This window comes from Thrips palmi, unplaced genomic scaffold, assembly GCF_012932325.1.
Source record: "Thrips palmi isolate BJ-2018 unplaced genomic scaffold, TpBJ-2018v1 HiC_scaffold_11, whole genome shotgun sequence".
Lineage (NCBI taxonomy): Eukaryota > Metazoa > Arthropoda > Insecta > Thysanoptera > Thripidae > Thrips > Thrips palmi.
The window spans coordinates 7,258,765-7,272,653 of NW_023144622.1; the positions used below are offsets into that span (position 1 = coordinate 7,258,765).

The window sequence follows — 13,889 nt, forward strand, 5'->3', positions numbered from 1 at the left end:
GTGCCTCGTTATCCGCAGGATTAATGAACTGCCGTTCGCTGCTCGCGCGCCTATTGGCAGAGTGTAGCGGTGCTGGGCCCGACGGCCGAAACATGCACACTGTGATTCAGGATGGTATTTTTGTTGCTTAGCAGTGTGGAGGATGGCGTGAAATAAATTGTCGCAACGCCGAGCGCGTCGCGGCGCATCGTAACCCAAACCTGATAAATGGAATGAATGGGTTTAGCCGCGCCGGCAGGGAAGACAGAGGCCGTCTACACTCGGACGCAGACTCGGATGATGAAGGAGGGGCCCAACGCGGCCCAACGGACCAACCAATCTGATTCCTTCTGGCGATGCGGCACCTATTAAACTGGCCCAATTGCAACGTGTGGCCCGCCGGGGGCTCCATGGGCACGGCCAAGGCGAGGCCAAGGCTCGCCCGCCACTTTGGGGGCTTCTTCGTCGGACACATCGCGTTCGGGGGATCTTAATTGAACACTGTTCAAACAGGTCAGGCCGCTATGGCATGGAGGCTGCCGCTCCGTTTCCGGAGTAACGATGCCCGTTTGTTAATCATCTTACCATTTCGATCGATGTTTCGCGAACGAGGTATAAATGAATCTGGGTGATATAATGTGCCTTTTATTTAGTAATCGAATAGTTTTATTTCGTAGACAAAAATTTGTTTCTCAACATTTTCTTTAATTTGTGGATTTTTTGTTCTAGGTAAATTGTCTGGTATTTTCGCCCGCGCGTGACATTCCCCTTCCCCGCATCGGAAGGTGTGCGCGTCGCGTCGGACTCCGGGCGCTAGGCTCCGGGTAGCGCGGCCCCCCACCCCACCCCCACCCCTCGACTCCAGCCACTCCAGCGGCACTCCAGCGCGGCCGTCTCCGGGAAGGCCGGCCACCGCGGACGCAGCCCCTCTCCCTCCAGCCGCGGAAGGCCGCGGTGCTGGTGCCGCGCCGCGCGGCCACCTCTTCGCCTCGCCGGCCGTGCTGCCCGGAGCCCGGCCCACCGGAGCCGCTCGGCTGGCTTGGCTGGCTTGGCGCTTCGCGGGCATGGTGCGGGAGCAACAGCTCACCGGAGTCGCGCCGCCCCGCCACCGCTCGATCCACCGCGCCGCTTCTGCGCCGTGCTGCGCGCCTGGTTCGCGGCTCCAGCGCGGGCACAGCTTCTCTCCGGAAAGCTGCCTGGAGCCGGATCCGGAGGAAGCGGCGCCCGGAGCCTCCAGCGACTCCAGCGTTCTCCAGCGACCTGCTGCCCCCGCTGCCCGCGCTGCCCCTCCGACCGTCCCTCCCTGGCCCCTCTCCCGCCCCTACCCGTTCCCTTTACCCGCGCTCGCGCGGCACCCACCCACACCCACCCCTCGTCGTCAGTCCAGCCAACGTCCGTTCCACTGAGTCACGCCTAAAAGATACCGGTTTCGATTCTGAACAAAGATAAGTCTTACGAACTTATTTGTCCCTGTGCTTGAACGGCACTCTTCTTAATTTTAAACGTCAGACGTGACGTGTGGTTGTTATGTTGGTATCACGCACAGCGGAAGCGAGGGTTGGCAGCATTTTGTTAAGGGCAAAAAGCAGGGAAAAGGCGTTTGTGGCCGAAATGGCAGTCATTAGACTTAAGGAAGCTCCGAGAATTTGTTGTATTTCTGCGTCTGAATGTAGAAAATACAAATACCTGCAATGTATAGTTTGATTTGACCGGGTTGTGATAAAATTTGTGTGGTGACAAAAAGAACTTTGAAATTTGGCGCTCTTTGACATCCGCCTGCAGTGCCATCTATGGGAAGGGCAGTGAACTGCCGTGGTGTGAGAGTTCGGCTCATGGCCGACAGAGGGCGTTGCGGACCGTTAACACTTGTTAGTGCGAATAAGCAACGTGTCTATGTACGAAATCTGAAAATAACCAAAGCCAAGGTAGTTCCCTTGGCATTTGGCCTGTGTTTGTGTTGTGTACGTCTTGTTTCTCTTTGTAGTGACTTTTGTTCCAGTCCTTGAGACGATCCGCTGTTATCAGTCTTCTCTATCATCTCAGTGACCACAAGTCTTTGTTCATTCACCATGAGAGGTAAAGTAGAGGACATCGTGTGTCTGCTTTAACAAAATTCCTCCCAGCTGATTTGGGGGGCGGACTTGTTGCCTGCTTTGTTTTTATTTGTAACGCCGTCAATATAATTTTATCCTCGATCTTCCATCAATTTTTCAGTCAGTCAAATTACCTTTGTTGAATGGTGGATAACCCTCGGACAGTTTTCTTACGACCGAAACAGTATTTTCCTTAAGTCTCATTTCGTGTGTCATCCTTTGTGCAGGTTAGGTGACAGGTACTGTTTGTAACTCCATGCCACTGTGCTCCGCTGGACGGCAAAATGTCTGATGAACCATCAGACTTTCTAGATGACAATAATGCAGGACTCATCAATGCGTCAAGAAACAGAGGTATGGGCTATAAACACTGTGTATCTGGTGCTTCTTTGTTAAACACTTAAAATCACCCTTTTTTCTTTCCTCAGAAACTGCTTATGGTACAACATCCTTAAGTCAGCCCTCTGTAGTCGATACAAATGACACCATCAAGGCCCGCTTCGTGGTGGGCTTCATGGGGTTTTTGGGCTTGGCGCTTGTGTATGCTATGCGTGTCAATTTATCAGTTGCGATTGTGGCTATGGTGAATTCTACGACTACTGATGACAATACAACCATCAGCGATGTCTGTCCACGTCCTCCAAGCCCAGATCCTAACCCTGAACCTAAAGTTTGTTGATATTTTTATCAAGCTAAAGTTTTCATTTCTCTTATTTCACATTCTAATTGTATTTTGTGCTGTCTGCAGTCTCGTGGAGAATTTGATTGGGATGAACGTACTCAAGGACTTATTTTGGGCTCATTTTTTTATGGCTATGTCCTCACTCAAGTACCTGGTGGTAGGTTAGCAGAGCAGTATGGTGGGAAGCGTATTTTTGGATGGGGCATTTTTTTTACTGCTCTGTTCACTATTCTAAGTCCTCCTGCTGCACGAATGGGACAAGGCTACTTTATTTTCATCCGAATCCTGGAAGGTTTGGGAGAGGTGAGTGTACATTTTCCCTTTGTAATTTCTTATGATTAAACCACCAATCACCAACACTTGTTTGTTTTGTCCTCATTAGGGTGTTACCTTCCCATCTATGTGTGCCATGTTAGCCAGGTGGATTCCTCCTCTAGAAAGAAATACTTATGCCGCCGCTGTTTATTCTGGTTGGTAATCCCTGTCAGATTGTATAATTACATTACAATTACACACTGTTGTTTTCAATGTCTCATTCATTCTCTTTCAATTTCTAGGATCCAACTTTGGCACAATAATAGCCATGCCACTCTCAGGATACTTGGCTTCAGTTACGTGGATGGGTGGGTGGCCACTGGCATTCTACGTATTCGGCGGTTTGGGTATCATATGGTCCATTGTGTGGTGGCTGGTGATCTATGACTCACCTTCCACGCATCCAAAAATCAGTCCTCAAGAGAGAGACTACATTCAGGCTTGCTTGGGACCTGAGAATGCACAAAGCAAGGTATACACAGTATTTTGAAGCTGATTTGTTTCTGTTTGAAAAGGAAGAAGAAGACGATTGTTTCATTTCATGTGAACTTTTTAATTTTCCAGGATGACAGTGACTTTCCGTGGGTAGAAATATTCTCCTGCACCCCATTTTGGGCTATCATGGTGACACAATGTGGAATGGCTTGGGCATTTTACACTCAGTTGACTGAGATGCCGACCTACATGAGTAACATTTTGCACTTCAGTTTGCAAGCTGTAAGTTGTGTTGTTTTTATTTTTTTTCGTTTTCAGTAAGCTCATGACCACTCACTTATTCATTTTTTTTTTTTTTTCAGAATTCTGTGTTGACATCTGTGCCTTATCTTACATCTTGGATCAGCAGCTTGTGCTTCAGCAGAGTTGCTGACTGGCTGATTGCAAAAGAGTACCTAACTCCTGTGGCCTCTTTCAAAATATTCAATTCATTTGGTATGAAAAGCCCCTAGTCTCTATGGAGAAAGCCATTTATTTCAATTGTTGATTAACTTTTTCATTGTCTTTGTTTCTACAGCGTCTATCGTTCCATCTATTGGTTTTATTGGAGCTGCATTGGCTGGATGTGACCGCCAGGCAGTCATAATAATCATGGGTATTAGTGGTGCGTTTGTTGGTGCCCAATATGCTGGTAACCAAATGAACCATGTTGCACTGAGCCCAAGATATGCTGGCACAATGTATGGAATGACTAATGGAGTGGCCAACCTTTGTGGATTCCTTGCCCCATACACAATTGGCTCAATTATTGACAAAAATGTGAGACAATATCTTCTAACTTAGGTTTTTTGCCATTTTTTGTTAAAAGAGTTTTCCACTGTGAAACTTTCTATTTTGTTGTATCTATTGCAGGAAACTGTGTGGAGATGGCAACTTGTATTTTTCTTAGCGGCAGCTGTGAATATAACAACAAACATTGTGTATGTGTTTCTGGGTTCTGCTGAGGAGCAACCTTTTAATCGCCCACATCCTCATCCAAAGCAAAACTACGACGCAGGTAAAAATTTTTTGCTACAGGATTGATGGAATTTCATACCTCAGTCTTGAACTGTCTCGGTTTTGCAACTTGGGATTCTTTTGGAATTGCATCTCAGTTTCTGGATCTCTCTAAATTTTCTCTGCTTTAATGTTAAATATGCATGCTCCTGCTGGTAAAAATTATAAACTTGCATTTCATTTCTTTGCGGTACAGAAATTGATGGACAGACAGAACCTCTTCTTGGTACACCAGAAGTTGTATATAGATAGGTACAGTATGTGTTCTCTTTTTTCCCTATTGCCAATTGCTGTGCATATTTTGTGCTTTTGCTGCATTTCCATGTGGCTGGACTGACCTGTATTAATTTATATTTTTCCCCACTGTATCTTATCAATTACCTTTTACTTTCAGGACAAAAAGAACAGCCCCAAGAGTGAGGCTGTGACGAATAATTAGTGAATTGGGTTGTTTTCACATCCTCACACTCATTCATTGGTAGGTTTTGTGAGTCTTAAAGGCTGACAAGATGTCATTTGACATAAATTAAATTTTAATAGATAACTTGTCATATTTGTAAACAAATATTTAGAACTTATGTTATGACATGTGATATTTTGTATTTTAAATACTGTCTCAAGTATGTATTTAATTCTGCAAGTGGACATGTAATAAATCATTCCATTGAGGAATTTGAGCTGAATTTGTGAATTCCAAAGTCTAAGTATATACTGGTTTAATACTGGTAAATAAGTTTTTCAACTTTGTTATTGTGATCAATGTATTTCTCAATTTTATGTTTGCTTGAGTAGACTACAACAGCAAGTGGGCTGTCCATGTTAGGCACAATTGACTTTATCAAATCCTATGGATAATGTTAGCAGTATTGATGAGATGTATTTTCCTGTTAATTTTACCATATTGTAAGGTGCAGCAGCAAACAGCATATGCTAGAAGTATTTCATAGCTAATTGATAAGTGTTTGTCTACTTATATGGTGTTATAAGTGTTCGCTGACGTAGCACAGACAAGCAGTTATTTGTTCTTGAATCTTTCTCAACGACCAGAAACTGTACTGTCGAAATTTGTAGAGGGGAAAAACTATGAGTTTTAAAGGGTTCTCCTAGTTATTGCAGGTATATGTTATGCTGTGATATTTTATGTGCTTTGCTGTGATGTTGGAGTGGGATATCAATGTACTATGAGATTTACATATCACTTGAATGTTGACCAGAGTTTGAATTATTTTGATTGTATGGAGCTACAGTTCTATCGTACATATGTTCTTTGGTGCTCTCACCTTCTGAACATTGCATGACCTTGTAGATAGTCCTTATTGAAATTTGCAAAATTATTTGTATCTCATTACAATTGCTCAGACCTCTATGCAGGTTCATCATTGATATTTTTGTCAATTAGGCCTACATTTTGGTCTTGCATATATTCTTCTGCCTATTCATGCAGGATGTTGCGAATGTTCCTACTGGGATTTGTGAAATGCATTTTCTTGGCCGCCTGTAGGTTTTTGACCACGTGTAGTGTTTTGATAATCAATAATTGTTTTAAGTGATCTTGAGGTCATATTGGCTTCACACTTGTCAAGCTCTCTTGACACAAGCTTAAATCTCAGTCAATTAATGAATGAAGTACTCTCTGACCTTACATGTGGATGAAACTCTTTTGTTCCTGATCATTAATTAAGTGGTGGGTGTTAGTTAGTTCTACACCCATGACTAACAGTAAATGACTTGTCTGCCATTGGTGCACATTGTTTGAATGATGATGAAATTTGAATAAAATATCTATTTTTTTTCATGTTTCACATTTTATTTGAGAGGTTGGTACTGGTATCTCTGGTACCCATGGTACCCACCTTAGGGGAAGGTGGGGAAGGGAGGGGCGGAAGGGGCTGAGGTGTTTTCTGTTGCTAAGCAACGGGTCAAGCTAGTATGAGAAATTCTGAACCTCCCAATGTAAATTGTTTCCAAAGTTTCCGAGGAATGAAAATTCATGTAGATTGTAAAAATATTACCTTTCTTCAGCTGTTATTAGGGAAATATTTTTAAAACGATACAATTAGTCCGAAAAAATTCAGAACGTCATGGCAAGTTTAAAAAAGAACGGATGAATTCCTCATACTACGTTGACTTCCGCGGACCCTTCAAATTTGTTTACTCCTCGACGCCGCTTGGTAACTTTGCTGTTAATTCATAATACAGACTGTCAAAAAAATATCTGAAAGCTCTTTACTGCTGTTTTGCTTCACTGTTGTCTCTGTGACTCGGTTGCTCATTTTCAAGAAGATGTTGGAGTCGCGCTCAGCTGTGTTGAAATTGATGCAGAATCAAGCTTGCAAAGATCGTTGCATAGATAGGTTTCCTCCCCCATTTAGTCGCCAGTTCACCCCATACAGACAACATGACTTTTCATCTGCTGTACGAGAGGTCTGTTCATCCCCAAGGCAACCACTGTCTGGCCTAAAAATTTCTAAAGCAATTTTTTTAGGTGATGTTGCTGTTGGGAAGACGAGCCTTGTTAACAGGTAGGTGTTACCCATGATCGTAAGCTCTAGCTTGAAATTTAAAGAATTCATCTCTCAAAATTGATTTCAGGTACTGTCATAAAGTCTTTGATAGGAATTACAAGGCTACAATTGGAGTTGACTTTGAAGTTGAACGTTTTGATATTATTAAAATTCCATTTAATCTTCAAATGTAAGCATGTCTCTCATATCTACTAGCTCACAGGATTTCTTAAGAAAATTTTTCAAGAAAACTGATATTTTTATTTTTCCTTGGATTATGATACATGTACTCATAGATGGGATACAGCAGGCCAAGAACGTTTCAAGTGCATAGCAAGTTCGTACTACCGTGGAGCACAAGGTAAAATTAAAATTAAATTTGTAAGTACTGAGTTTAAAACTAATGACACTACTAATATATCTTAATGTCTACTGTGTGTCCAGTTGTTGCAGTGCTATTTGACCTATCGAACATGTACTCATTGTCCCATTGTGCACAATGGTTGGAAGAAGCTCTAGCATGCAACACATTACAGCCAATCATTTTTTTAATAGGCACAAAGCGTGACCTTCTTGTGAGTTAAAACCATTTGGGTATATTGGTTTGAAACAAGAAGAGGTGGACTTTCTCCTAATACTCCTGTTGATATTTCTTATCCATTCAGTCCTCATCAGCTTACAAACATGTAGAAGAGAAAGCCGCATGCCTTGCAAAACAACTTGGGGCAGAATATTGGGCAGTCTCCTCTCGCACAGGAGATGGAGTTCATGAATTATTTCAACGCATGGCTGCTCTAGCATTTGACATGTCTGTTCTTCGGGACTTAAATACATTGAATACCACAGTTTCCATAGGATCTCAACCTCTATGTAAGTAAGAGCCTAATTCGTTTCATAGGACTGTACAAGATTTTCATATTAATAATGATGTGTCCAATTTACAGCTGTAAAACCAACACAAAAGAAAGAAAATTTCAAGTGTAATGGATTACATTGTCAATAGTCTATTAGCATTAAAAACCATATGGAAAAGACATAGCTTCTGAACCTGACACACAGTTTGATACCTAAAACTAACACATGCTGACTTAGTTTACTGTTGGTGTGCTATTTTCACCATCTTTCAATTTTATCAGCCAGGTACACCTTTATAGGTGTACAAACAACCCTGATAAACATAACATCACCAAGAAAAACTTGAAATCATAAACGACAAATTATTTCAAGTTGGTGACTGCACATCGTGACTTACTTATATCACTCTACAACCATAAGAATAGGCAGTTACATTCCGGTATCAGCTGCATAATAATAATACCCAAGGCAAATGCAAATAAAAATCCTCTAGTTCAGATTTTGTAGCATTTTAAGTAAGCCTTTGCAGAACTTTTAAACAGCTTCAAACCATAGGAATAATAAGTAACATAGCCAAAATGTTTCACCACCCTGCTCTAAATATGCAAATATAATGGTATGCATATTCATTACAGAATGACTTGGAAACGTCATAGACAAAATATCTCTACTGCAAACACGACCCTCCATAGAGCAGAAAATATTCACAACACACAAGTTGAGAGGTAGAGCAACAGTCATAATAAAAATGCGGAATATGTAAAATATCTTAACTTGTGCAACTTAAATTAGTCAAAGAACCTGATACTTAAAAATGAGCTAGAAACAAAGAACAAAAAGCCCCAATCCACATACCAAAACAACTACATGACGCTGCAATTATTATCTTCTGCATTTTTAGAATTCTTTGGTTTTTGTCGGTTTTGGTTCTGTTGTTGGGGGATTGGTTGTTGGTACTGTTGTTGAGGTGAGGCTGGAATGTTAATGTTTGGATAGAGGGGTGTCTGTGGTCTCTGGTTCTGTTGCTGTGTCATTTGCCGCTGGTTCTGTTGCTGTGGTATTTGCTTCTGGTTTTGCTGTGACATTTGCCTCAGATTCTGTTGCTGGAGTGGTTGATTCTGGTTCTGAAGCAGTGGTGTTGGTTTCTGGTTCTGTTGCTGTGCCGCTTGTTTCTGGTTCTGTGGTACTTGTTTCTGGTTCTGCTGCTGTGGTGGTTGCTTCGGGTTCTGCTGGGGTTGCATGAGAGGCCTTAAAGGAGCTGGCACGAGTGACCTAGGAGGTATAGCTGGCGGTTTGATAGGATTTGATGGTAGCATTGACCTTAAAGAGGCATTTTGCTGAATGTGAAGAGCAGAGAGCATCTGTGCGGCAGACGCAGCAGCAGATGTAGCTGCAGCAGCTGCCACCATTGTGTCAGTTATATTACTGAATCCAGGAGAGTTCAGTGTTGCAGGGGCCGCTTTCATACTTCGGAATTCTCGCACTTGCAAATCAAAGCCATCAGGAAAGCCTTCTCCATAATACTTCACAGGCTGAAGAAAAAAAATTATTTAGGCAAAGCCGAAGTGAGGAGGTAACACATGCATCTCAAACCAGACAAATCTTAAGCTTACCCTTTGTGACAGCACCCTTCCAACCGACTTTTCATCTTTAAAAGTGACAAATGCCATGCACTTGTGACCCACACCATGGCGGCGCTTTGAGACGTTAGTAACTTGGCCAAATGTTGAAAATAGATCCTGAAGAAATATTCAAATAACGTTAATCTATTTTAAGGTATGTTAACGTATAAATCAGGTATAAAATATTACATACTTGTAGCTGCTTCTCAGTCACATCAATCGGTACTTGATTGACGAAGACCCTCTTGGGGGCATCCATATCATCAACACTCTCAGATCCTTTATCATAAACAAGAATAAAAATTAATTATTGCATTCCAGGAAAAAAAGGGTAGCCCAGTCAGCTTCCAAAGTAAAACACTTACGATTGGATGACTCCAGTCGACTAGGTCCACCTGATTGACCAGGTGGATTTTTCTTGTCATTCTTTCTCTGACGACGTTGTCGTTTAGCCTCAGCTTTGTCTTCACGCTTTTGGCCCCTCTCCTCTTGAACATTAAGTAAGTATCCTTTCATTTCCCCTTTCTTACGATAAACAATTGGCTGGGGGCAAAAGCAGAAGTCAAATCAAGACCTGGTTGAATGTACATTAAAGCATTGGCTGCAATAATTCCATGTTTGGTAATTACCCTATTCCTCAAAATATTTTCAACTGTGAATTCGTCAGGGACATATACAAATGCACATATTGTTTGTTTTGATCCCTGAGCTGGTGCAGGAGCCGGAGCAGCTGAACCTTTTCCCTTCCTTTGCTTGTTCTTGGATAAGAATCGGACATAGTGAATCTTACCAAACTGAGAGAAGAGATCCTGCACAAATAATTTAGACAAATTTTATTTGTCACATACAGAATCACTATGACCAACACAATGAAATAAAAGTTAAAAAACATATAAATACTGGGAACAAACCAAAATTGAATGACAGAGACTTTTGTTTACCTTTATATCCTGTGGTTTGGCAAATGATGGTATTTTTCCTACAAACACTTTCTTGGATACTTTGCATATTTCAGGAATTGTGGCAGCATCAGAAACTACAGAGACACTTCCATCTGAAACAGGGCACACGTCTTGTTCACAATTTACTGCTTTTTTAGCCTCAATAAGGTCATTTGAACAGAATTGAGGTACAAACCTGAATCGTCGTCATCATCATCTTCATCATCAATACCCCTTTTCACATCTGGAACATTGCCCTCTAACACACACTTTTTCACATTCGATATGAGGTCTTCCAGAGATGCTTCATCGACAGGCTTTGTCGCCCAGTTGGACTGCCTGTCTCCTTTGCCGTCTCCCATTGGAGGTGCACTGGGAGAAAATCCATTGACATCCACGGACTGAAACATAAACCAGGAGTTACTACACCACAACCAATTAAATTTTCGAAAATAGGGATACGACTTACAGGTTGCGCTGAAGCCTGCATGTGAGAAGTCTGCTGGTTCAACAGCTGGAGGTAAATGAGGTAGAAGAGGACGCGCTCCTCGGGTGGACTCTTCTCGTCCAGGGACAACCTGCCCCCCCAGGAGACCCCCGGCTCGTCGGACGACACCGTCACCGTGCACTTCTTGGCCATGTCCAGCATGCGCTTCTTCTCCTCCAGCGCGAACAGGCGCACGCTGTTCTCCTGCAGGAAGTGGTCCAGGGCGCGCGGGATGTCCTCGTTGTCCTGGAACGCCGTCCCCGGCACGTTCTCCACGAGCTGCGTCGTCTGCGGGGCGGGACAGAAACACCTCAGTCAGGCCGTCGCGTCGCCTTCCCTCTCTCTCCCTCCGCAGCCCCGTACCTTGTCCAGCACCCCGGTCTGGGTCTTGACCTCCTCCAGCTCGCGGTGCAGGCGCGACGTGAGGCCGCCCTTGTTGACCACGGCCGTCTTGACGCTCTCCAGGGTGGCGGCCAGGTCCTTGAGCATGGCGGCCTCGCGCGCGAACTGGTTCTTGGCCTGCAGCTTGGCCTCCTGCGCGCGCTGCAGCACCACGCTGGCCTTGTCGCCGACGTCGTGGTTCAGCATCAGGCAGGTGTCTGTGGCGTCGCGCTCGCAGCGCTTGCAGTAGAACCTGCGGCAGGGCAGCGCAGGGCACGGCACGGCGTCAAAGCCCAGCCTATTCCCCGGGTATTCCCCGCGGGCCGGGGGTCGTTTTCGCCGCCGTCTCTCTCACACTCATGAGGCATCCCGCATTGGTGCGAGAGAGACGGAGCGACGGAAAACGACCCGCAGACAGTTCCGAAAACTAAACCATGCCCGTACCTCTGCGAAATGACGGAGGAGGGAGTGCTGCTGCCACTGCTGGAGCTGGAGGGGCCCTCCTCGAGATAAGGGCAGAGCAGGTAGTTGTCCTTGATGAAAAATGGTGCCTCGGCAAACGGCTGAGAAAGAACAAATACACTTGCGGTGCCGTGACTTTTTTTTTGGTGCTGCATGGGTGCATCCTTGCGTCTTTAGAGAGTTCCTTTCAAGAGTTTGCAGTACTGTACAGAGTCCAAGTTATGTGCCGACAACGCAGTCGTGCGACGAGGGGAGGGGAGGGGGAAGACCACGTCACTTTTGCAGCGAAAGGGGGGGGGAGGGGCAGGGGCGACGCCGGCGTCGACGAGTCGGCGTCCGCGGTCTGCTGTATCAGCTGGCTTTGGACATTATCGCAGGGAAAACAAACACGAACCGACCGCCAAGCGCTCAGTGTGCCGTGCCGTGACGCCCGGCCACGCCCGGGGAATACACCATGCACTCACGTCTCTCTTTCTCTCTCTTACCTGTCGGCACTGAGGGCATGTGCGGCCAGATTTCTTCACGAACTTCGACAGGCAATCCAAGCAGTTGGTGTGTCCACAGTCAAGAATTTTGGGCTTCCGCTCACTCAAGTCGTACTTCTCGATACACAAGGGACAGTGTAGGATGTCCATGATATCGGCGTTGGAAGCCATGTTTGCTGCCGACAGAAAATGAAACATCTGAGCGCGCTCTCTCCTGCGGCCGAGTGCGCCGGGTAGACTAGGCTGACTGGGATTGGCTGTAGCAGAAGCCGACCATTACATCAGCCTGCCCAAAGCAGAAGCCCGCATCCCCACACGCACAATTATTTTTAATGGAACCCGAGAGGGACCATTGCCGGTCTCAAGCAGTAGTCAAGTTTAATGCAGGATTCATGGTTAAAACTACTGTGCCATAAGAAAGCAAGGCCACAGGCAAAAGCACAGCCCCAACCATAACCCTATAACCAGTTGCATGTGTGAAAATGGAGAGCCAAAAACAAATGTAAAAGCGAAAACATAAGGGGGAGGGGACATAAATAGTCAGGTAACACAGGTGACTCGCAGTACAGGAACAATTACGAAAACAAAAAGAAAAGCTAACGTGACCGATAAGGAAACAGCAATGCATCGACCCAAGGAATGATGCATATGGAACAGTACGAACTTCTTGATACGTACCGAGACTCACGGTCAAGCCAGGCGCCGAGAAATAAGTCCGCGATTGGTGAAGTTCTTCCAGAAATAGTTGGGGGACCCTCCGTGAGCTCCACACTGGCCGGCCAGACCCGTCACACCAGCCGCAGCCAGCAAGCAGGCAGCAAAACAAAACTCTCCGACTCCACCTCACCTCTCGCTCTCGCTGGCCGACACACCGACACGAACTGGGACTGGGACTTGGGACTGGGTCGGGGAGGTCGGGGGGGACGCGGGGTGGGGGGAGGGAGACGGGAGGGGGACGGCGACGGCGAGTCGGGACTCGCACGTGAGTGAGAGAGAGGGAAAAGAACAGGCAGTTCTACTGCCAACATGGAAACGAAAACAAGCTTGAGAAGCAATTTCGCAGAAGTGGTCGTGTGGAAATAGGCATCAGGACCGAGCCACGAACGATGCTTCATGGTGACGGGCGAGTAGCAGGGCCTGTCTTTGTTCAAACCTTTTTGACTTGAAAAGAGAATCGGCGATCTCGCGTTGGCAGACTGGCGTGTGGCCAGACTGGCTTCCGGAGAGACCGGTCGGTGGAGCCCCGTCGCTCGCAGATTAGCCAACCTAAGGCAATCCAAAGAAACACGGCAAGCTACGCCGACGCACCGTAAAGTCGATCGTCGAATGGTTTCTAGCGACCGAATTGATGTGGCGATTCTCGTGTTTTAGTTCATGATCCGCACCGCTTTCCAAAAATCGTCGCACGGTACCTCCGAAATCGGCTGAGGTTGGCTATCGACCACGACATGCGACGAGTCGTGACTTCGTGACCACACATTTGAAATACTCCTCTCCATTTTTTTGCAAGTAAGTTGAGTACGCGCCCTTGGCAATTCCGAGAGAGATAACTGCGCTTACAGAAATCCGCGAAATGGCTCGGCCGCGACACT

At 45.4% G+C, this 13,889-nt stretch overlaps 3 protein-coding genes across 5 annotated transcripts; 2 read left to right on the top strand and 1 right to left on the bottom strand.

Moving 5' to 3' along the window:
- Positions 1-1,866: 1,866 nt before the first annotated feature.
- LOC117639172 (putative inorganic phosphate cotransporter) lies at positions 1,867-6,202 on the top strand. 2 transcript variants are annotated; one of them, XM_034374574.1, is made up of 12 exons: positions 1,867-2,055; positions 2,300-2,426; positions 2,501-2,742; positions 2,821-3,057; positions 3,137-3,224; positions 3,312-3,541; positions 3,634-3,786; positions 3,867-3,999; positions 4,082-4,323; positions 4,417-4,561; positions 4,757-4,812; positions 4,955-6,202. In XM_034374574.1, exons 2-11 carry the CDS (start codon positions 2,357-2,359, stop codon positions 4,810-4,812), a joined length of 1,596 nt encoding a protein of 531 aa, XP_034230465.1. In that variant the 5' UTR covers positions 1,867-2,055; positions 2,300-2,356; the 3' UTR covers positions 4,955-6,202. The 2 variants fall into 2 exon arrangements, with proteins under 2 accessions (XP_034230465.1, XP_034230466.1); XM_034374575.1 differs by lacking the exon at positions 4,955-6,202 and having other exon boundaries at positions 4,757-4,818.
- A 132-nt stretch (positions 6,203-6,334) lies between these two features.
- On the top strand, positions 6,335-8,067 carry LOC117639710 (ras-related protein Rab-34). Its single transcript, XM_034375586.1, has 6 exons — positions 6,335-7,082; positions 7,153-7,254; positions 7,361-7,425; positions 7,509-7,639; positions 7,730-7,934; positions 8,009-8,067. The coding sequence occupies exons 1-6, from the start codon at positions 6,844-6,846 to the stop codon at positions 8,065-8,067; spliced, it is 801 nt and encodes a 266-aa protein (XP_034231477.1). The 5' UTR covers positions 6,335-6,843.
- LOC117639170 lies at positions 7,303-13,197 on the bottom strand. Of its 2 annotated transcripts, none has more exons than XM_034374573.1 (12): positions 12,976-13,197; positions 12,298-12,473; positions 11,795-11,913; positions 11,333-11,603; positions 10,952-11,257; positions 10,679-10,883; positions 10,483-10,595; positions 10,171-10,350; positions 9,907-10,084; positions 9,735-9,820; positions 9,533-9,658; positions 7,303-9,451 (listed from the first exon to the last, which is right to left on the bottom strand). In XM_034374573.1, exons 2-12 carry the CDS (start codon positions 12,466-12,468, stop codon positions 8,783-8,785), a joined length of 2,424 nt encoding a protein of 807 aa, XP_034230464.1. In that variant the 5' UTR covers positions 12,469-12,473; positions 12,976-13,197; the 3' UTR covers positions 7,303-8,782. The 2 variants fall into 2 exon arrangements, with proteins under 2 accessions (XP_034230464.1, XP_034230463.1); XM_034374572.1 differs by having other exon boundaries at positions 13,145-13,168.
- Between the last annotated feature and the right edge of the window lie 692 nt (positions 13,198-13,889).

Bases quoted from the DNA above. Each gene is read 5' to 3' on its own strand.
- LOC117639170 (XM_034374573.1), bottom strand. From the start codon at position 12,468: ATGGCTTCCAACGCCGATATCATGGACATCCTACACTGTCCCTTGTGT. The intron at 10,351-10,482 runs GTAAACAAAAGT...TTATTTGTGCAG, and splicing joins CCAAACCACAGGATATAAAG to GATCTCTTCTCTCAGTTTGG. The intron at 9,659-9,734 runs GTATGTAATATT...ATATTTCTTCAG, and splicing joins TGACTGAGAAGCAGCTACAA to GATCTATTTTCAACATTTGG.
- LOC117639172 (XM_034374574.1), top strand. From the start codon at position 2,357: ATGTCTGATGAACCATCAGACTTTCTAGATGACAATAATGCAGGACTC. The intron at 2,427-2,500 runs GTATGGGCTATA...TTCTTTCCTCAG, and splicing joins CAATGCGTCAAGAAACAGAG to AAACTGCTTATGGTACAACA. The intron at 4,324-4,416 runs GTGAGACAATAT...TATCTATTGCAG, and splicing joins GCTCAATTATTGACAAAAAT to GAAACTGTGTGGAGATGGCA.
- LOC117639710 (XM_034375586.1), top strand. From the start codon at position 6,844: ATGTTGGAGTCGCGCTCAGCTGTGTTGAAATTGATGCAGAATCAAGCT. The intron at 7,083-7,152 runs GTAGGTGTTACC...AATTGATTTCAG, and splicing joins AAGACGAGCCTTGTTAACAG to GTACTGTCATAAAGTCTTTG. The intron at 7,935-8,008 runs GTAAGTAAGAGC...TCCAATTTACAG, and splicing joins CATAGGATCTCAACCTCTAT to CTGTAAAACCAACACAAAAG.